This window comes from Corylus avellana, chromosome 11 (assembly GCF_965113065.1).
Source record: "Corylus avellana chromosome 11, dhCorAvel1.hap1.2, whole genome shotgun sequence".
Taxonomy (NCBI): domain Eukaryota; kingdom Viridiplantae; phylum Streptophyta; class Magnoliopsida; order Fagales; family Betulaceae; genus Corylus; species Corylus avellana.
Window position 1 is genome coordinate 7,157,532 of NC_142500.1, and position 6,436 is coordinate 7,163,967.

Here is a 6,436-nt window from a genome sequence, read left to right on the forward strand (position 1 = left end):
TGGAATAAATAATAAATAATTAGTCACTATAGTTGGCCTAAATTACAAATTGTTGCATGTCATATCAAAGTAAAATCAAAGGTAGACAATTTTTACCAAACAAATATATATATATATATATATTTTTAAAAAAATAGACTTTTTGAGTTTTTTTTTTTTTTTTTGGAAAGACTTTTTAAATTTTAAACGCATTTTTTTGCTCCTCAAATGTATATCAAAACAGGCCCTTAGTATATAATTGTCACATCATACTAGTGACACATGCAGTGGCGGATCTACGCAGAGGCGCCCGCCCCTGCAAAAATTTTGAAAAAAAAAAAAATTATAAGGTTGTTTTTAAATTTTTTTGCTCAAGCCCCCCTCCTCCTCCTCTTCCTTTCTTGGTTCGCCCCTGCTAGTTTTTGTTTGTTCAGTATAAAGGCGTAGGCCGCAGAGTAAAATCTTATTTTCTTCACCTCTTCTGGTTTGTGTTTGTATGGAGGCGCAGAGAAAAATCTAGAGGACCAAGAATTGAAAAAGTGCTAAAGTTGAGTAGGTGGAAGCATTAATTGCATGCTGAGGCGTTGATTGGTGGGAGATATAGGTGAGGTGGCTTATGGCTTGAAAAAGAAAAGCAATTTGTAGTCTCTACATGGGGCAAGTAAAGCAGGCTTTAATTACTTTTTTTTTTTTGTTTTTTAGCTATTTTTTATTGGGTTTTTGTCAATTATATAAGTAAACCCAGGTAGGGAATTGTCTTAATGTATTGTTTCTCCATGCACCCAAACACCTACTAAAGTTTGTTATGCAATTTTTTTTTTTTTTGAAAATAAAAATCACATTAACCATTTATTTTGCTATAATGAAATAAAAAAAAACCCACTACATATCTTCCTTTTTTTATTTATTTTTATCCATTTTTGCTTCTAAATGCATTTTTTTTTTCATTTTATTACCAAACATTAGTAATAGTAAAAAGAAAAAAAGAAAAAAAGAAAAAAAAAAAACACTTAAGACATGGTAAGGACCGGATCCCCTCCAGTCCAAACGGACCGGAGGGGGTCCAAATACAACCCTTAAAGTTTTTCAATGAAAATTTTTTTTAACAAAATTTTAGAGACAAAGTTCTATTTTTCTATGTAATTTCAAACATGCTCATAAATTATTAAGTCTCTAGACTTTTCATCGTTTTGTAAGAATATACCAGTCAATTAACATATCAATCAACTAATTTCTTAATATAATTAGAAAAAAAATAAAATTAATTTTTTAGTACTATTTCCTACAATATCTTTTTTCAGGTTAATTTTTGGAGGATAGTGAATTTCAGTCGACAAAAAGAAGAAAAAATCTCAAATAAATGATAGTCATATAAGCTTCATGAAGAATAAATTTTTTATATTGTGTTATGAAATATTTTTATTTTAAATTGTATTTATCATTTTTTTTATGTTATAAAAAATAAAAAATTATTTTATTATTTTAATGTCGCCCCTACTAAAATCAATTCTTGGCTCCGCCACTGGACACATGTATGCTTTAATAAAAAATAAAATTAAAAAAATTAATAGAAGGTAGACGAAACAATCTTATTTAATTATAACAATTGAAAATCTTATAAAATAAATGGATAAAAATTAAACCATAAGATAAAAAAAGGTGTGAAAGTGATATTGACACCAATTACATTCGTTTTTTATATATTTGGTTCGGTAGGTATTGGTACAAGTTACAACTCCACTTTTGGCAATACAGTCCGTCGATCGATGGAGGCCCACGTGACACGTCCTTTATTGGACGCCGAGGTTGGTAGTTCTAACAAGTGAACTCTGTAATTCCACGTAATTAAAGGTAAAATGAAGGTTTCGTGCATCGTCACTGCTCCACCTTCTCTCCCTCTCTCCACGATTACTCAACAACCGCCTTCTCCATTCTCTATATAACTCTTAACAGATAAAAGACATTTCATTGAGAGTGGAAGAGGGAGGATAGTTTCCAGTGCAATGGAGGTACAGAGTGTGCAAGCTATTGCCTTCTCATCTCTCACCACCAACACCATCCCTGCAGAATTCATCAGGCCAGAGAAGGAACAGCCTGCTCTCACCACATTCCGAGGCCCGGCCCCGGAGATCCCAACCGTCGATCTCTGCGACCCGGATCAGGGGAACCTGGTCCGTTTGATCGCAAATGCTAGTAAAGAGTGGGGGATATTCCAGGTTGTCAACCACGGGATACCTTCTGATGTCATCAGCAACTTGCAGGCTGTCGGAAAACAGTTCTTCGAACTCCCGCAGGAAGAAAAAGAAGCATACGCCAAGCCCTGCGGCGCCCAGAGCGTGGAAGGCTACGGAAACAAACTCCAGAAAGATCCCGACGGAAAAAAAGCTTGGGTGGATCACCTTTTCCATAGGACTTGGCCACCTTCGGTAGTCAACTACCGTTTCTGGCCCAAGAACCCTCCTTCTTACAGGTTCTTAATTGTTGTCATCTTTTACACAGTATTTGTTACAAGTAATATGTTATTTATTTATTTTAAGTACTATATAATTAACATATAATTTGAGGTTGCAGCAGTGAAAATGAGCCATTAGAGTAATTGTCTCAGTTGTACGACAAATTACTCATTTGATGTGTATGCATCGATATTATTGGTCTAAGAGTCTGGTCGAGTTTTCGATTTAAAAATAGCGATGTTTAAACGAGCAATTTGAAAATATAATTTTTAAAAATATAGTCAAGTGTTTGGCAAAATCGCAGTTTAACCTTTAAAATCGTAGTTTAACTTTTTAAAATTATACTTTTTCAAAAAAGTATCTCCTTACATGCGATTTGAAAATACAAATTTTTTACGTCTTTAAATCACAATATGGGATAGCCCGCATTAATTAACCAAAGTGCGGTGGACAGCTACCCAATATTATTTAATTATTTTCTTTTTAAATTTTAAATATTATTTTATTATTTTATTATTAGTGAAACATGTAGCAGGACATTGGCCCTTGAATGTAAATTGATGGCCTAAAAATTTCAGTAGATTCAGATCGGTGAGAAATGACACTTGTCATTATTGCAGTAAGTTGGAGGAAATTTTCTCATAGGCAATTTTTGTAAAATAATAATAACAAACAAATTTATTAATTATGTGCATTTATTTTATGTCTAAAATTTCCTCCCATTTGTTGTGCTTAGAGAGGCGAACGAAGTGTACGCAAATTACGTACGTGAGGTGGCGGATAAACTGTTCACATGCCTCTCTCTGGGGTTAGGGCTGCGAGGAGATGCACTAAAAGAAGCAAGCGGCGGGGAGGAGATGGAATTCATGATGAAAATAAATTATTACCCACCATGTCCTCAGCCTGATCTAACGCTTGGAGTGGTGGCCCACACAGATTTCTCCGCCCTTACCCTTCTTGTGCCTAATGAGGTCCCCGGACTCCAGGTTCTCAAGGATGACCGTTGGATCGATGCCAAGTACATCCCTAATGCCCTTATCGTCCATATTGGTGACCAGATTGAGGTCATTTTCTTCATCTTTGTTTTTTTGTTTTTTATTAAATAGTAATTATTTAATTAATAATTGGTTGTACGGTGTGGATCACTTCTTAAATTTTGAATTCAGGCTGTCAATTTTTTATTTAATGGTCGTTGTTCTGCCACGTATTTCAACTATTAATAAAATAATAAATATTTATTATTTTATTAGTAGTGGGACATGTGGCAGAACAATGATCCTTAGATGAAAAATAGACAACTTAGATTTGAAATTCTACAAACTGAAATTGTCTTAAAAATTTCAGTGGATCCAGATCCGTGTGGAATTGATTTTGTACGTACTTGGTCATGACCCCTACTAGGGACTGGATTGCATTGGACTTAAAAATTCAAAAAATTCATCTCAAAATCAACTTAAATAGACAACCTAGATTTGAAATTCTACAAACTGAAATTGCCTTAAGAATTTCAGTGGATCCAGATCCGTGTGGAATTGATTTTGTATGTACTTGGTCATGATCCCTACTTGGGACTGGATTGCATCGGACTCAAAAATTCAAAAAATTCATTTCAAAATCAACTTTAATATTCTTACTTTTTAAATCACATAAATTACTTTTTATTACTGTTTAAATAAAAAATATAATTATAAAACAATATATATATATATATATATATATATATATATATTCATTTTTTCATACAAAATATTTTTACTTTTTTTCTCGTATCAATTAAATTTGCTACAGTTTCAGTGTAATCTCTTTTTCAAGTTCTTTATCAAATGACTGTTGAAGTGTTTGAAGTAAAAGATGACTTGACTTTGACTTTTTGTTACCGAGTTGTTAACGTTTTGACTTTGTCTAAAGAAAGGAAAAAACAAAAAAACAAAAAGACAAGCACAGCAATATTATGTTAGGCTTCCATTTGGGAGGTTCAATTATTATTATTATTATTATTATTATTATTTTTTGTATTGACTTAATGTTTTTTTTTTTTTTTTTTTTTTTTGACTTAATGGCTGAAAATCTGTTGTGATACGACATAAAAGTAAAATGTGTTTTAAATTTTGTGTTAAAAATTGTTTGTTAATATTTTGACTTTTTTCATAGAAAAAAAAAAAGAAAAAAAAAAGTCACTTATTATTCTTATCTTTTATCATTTTTGTAATCATATTCTTAAACTTTAAAAAGTGGCAATTTAGTCCTTACAATTTTTTTTCCCCTTAAAAGGGTGATATTTTGAAAATGTTGACATCCATCTATTAGGATTTAACAGAAAATCCTAATAGAGTATTGAAATTGGAAAAAATTGAACAATAGATAAACTAAATTCACACTTTTTAAAGTTTAACGATGGTAAATGTAATGAAAAAATCAAAGGTAGTAAGTGAAATTTTCTTTAAAAAAAAAAAAAAAAAAAGGGTTAACAAACACACCCAATATTTTAGGATTGCATTTGGAAGGTTCAATTTTTTATTTTTTACTATTATTGAATTTGTGTTTTCATGCCTAAACAAATGGAATTTAAAGTAAATTTTGACATCAAAATTCTTTGGAGAGTTATGGACCTTTGGTAACATGATGATGACAATTGGCAGATTATGAGCAACGGCAAATACAGGAGCGTGTTGCATAGGAGCACAGTGAACAAAGAGAAGGCGAGGATGTCGTGGCCTGTATTCTTAGAGCCACCGGCAGAATTTGTGGTGGGACCGGTGCCCGAGCTGGTTAACGAAGAAAACCCTCCCAAATACAAGCCGAAGAAGTTCAAGGACTACGCTTTTTGTAAACTCAACAAGCTTCCCCAGTAACTGATCCTACCAAGTATCACGTCAAAGCAAATTGAAACCATGCGCGCTGCATCTACGAGGTTTTCGTATTGAATGCATGTAGTGGGCGTTCTATAATAATAATAAAAAGTTTGTTTCTTTTTTCACTGCTAATCATAAACATGTATTGAAACTATAATTATGCTTCAAGGACATTCTTGTTTAAAGCCATTTAATTTTGATTTTATGCGAAGTACTACCCTTTTGAGTCGATGCCTGTGTGCCCGTACAGTTTCCAAGATTGGGCAGAGAGGACCTGCAACAAGTTAATATACAAAGAGCTTGCGGAGTGTCTTGGTGGAGATAACTTCAATGCTTAAATTAGTGGATATGTTGAGAGAGAGAGAATTCAAAATAAAAACCATTCGTCCCTTTTACCTGCTGTTAATCTTCTTTGAGAATAACTTCTACGAGGATGGTGCACAAAATCATCTCTCTTTTGTGCTCACCATTTATAACCTAACAAATTCGTATGGAACAAAATAAGAAAAATAATACAACAACATCAATTATACCAAATATGAGAAAAAAAATAAATTAAAAACTTAATTAATTTTGTTTAAAAAAACAAAACAAAAACTGAAGGGGTGGCTGGCTGGCCACCCCCTCCCCCACCCTTTAGATTTATGCCACTGCCGGAGGGTTTAGGCTCTCTCCATTTCTCTCTCTCTCTCAGGCTCTCTCCGGTAGCTCTAGCGGCGGGATTTGCGTTGGAGAGCGGAGGATTTCGGCTTGGACGACGGCGTGGGCATGGGCGGTGGGGTTTGGCTTGGACGGCGGCGGGTATCTCTCTTAGGTAGCTCTGAGCAGTGATGCTCAGAGATCCCGGCATGGGCGGGTGCTGGGTGGTTTTGGTGGGATCAAATCTACGGCAAGAGAGAGAGAAACGGAGAGAGATCCGGCATGGCGGCGGCGAGTATTTTGAACAAATTATTGCTTACCCAGATTTCTCATCAGCAAAAAATCAATCAAACCACGGTCAATATGCCAAAAAAAACTCAAAAACATTGCAGCAATTAGCACTTTTATCATTTATCTCTCTCTCTTCTTTTTCCTTCCCTATGCTACCCCTTGCCGACACCCCATATTCTTCCTCATCTCCTTTCTTTTCATTCATGTTGGTAACTTGCTGCG

The 6,436-nt window shown here is 34.0% G+C and overlaps 1 protein-coding gene across 1 annotated transcript; it reads left to right on the forward strand.

Annotated features, from left to right (window-relative positions):
- Positions 1 to 1,954: 1,954 nt before the first annotated feature.
- Positions 1,955 to 5,515, forward strand: LOC132166160 (flavonol synthase/flavanone 3-hydroxylase-like). The gene is made up of 3 exons (XM_059576934.2): positions 1,955 to 2,449; positions 3,169 to 3,496; positions 5,072 to 5,515. Exons 1-3 carry the CDS (start codon positions 1,983 to 1,985, stop codon positions 5,282 to 5,284), a joined length of 1,008 nt encoding a protein of 335 aa, XP_059432917.1. The 5' UTR covers positions 1,955 to 1,982; the 3' UTR covers positions 5,285 to 5,515.
- The last annotated feature ends 921 nt before the right edge of the window (positions 5,516 to 6,436 follow it).

Excerpts from the sequence above, each read along its gene's own strand:
- LOC132166160 (XM_059576934.2), top strand. The coding sequence starts at position 1,983 with ATGGAGGTACAGAGTGTGCAAGCTATTGCCTTCTCATCTCTCACCACC. Across the intron at positions 2,450-3,168 it reads AAGAACCCTCCTTCTTACAG|AGAGGCGAACGAAGTGTACG; the intron begins GTTCTTAATTGT and ends TGTTGTGCTTAG. Across the intron at positions 3,497-5,071 it reads ATATTGGTGACCAGATTGAG|ATTATGAGCAACGGCAAATA; the intron begins GTCATTTTCTTC and ends GACAATTGGCAG.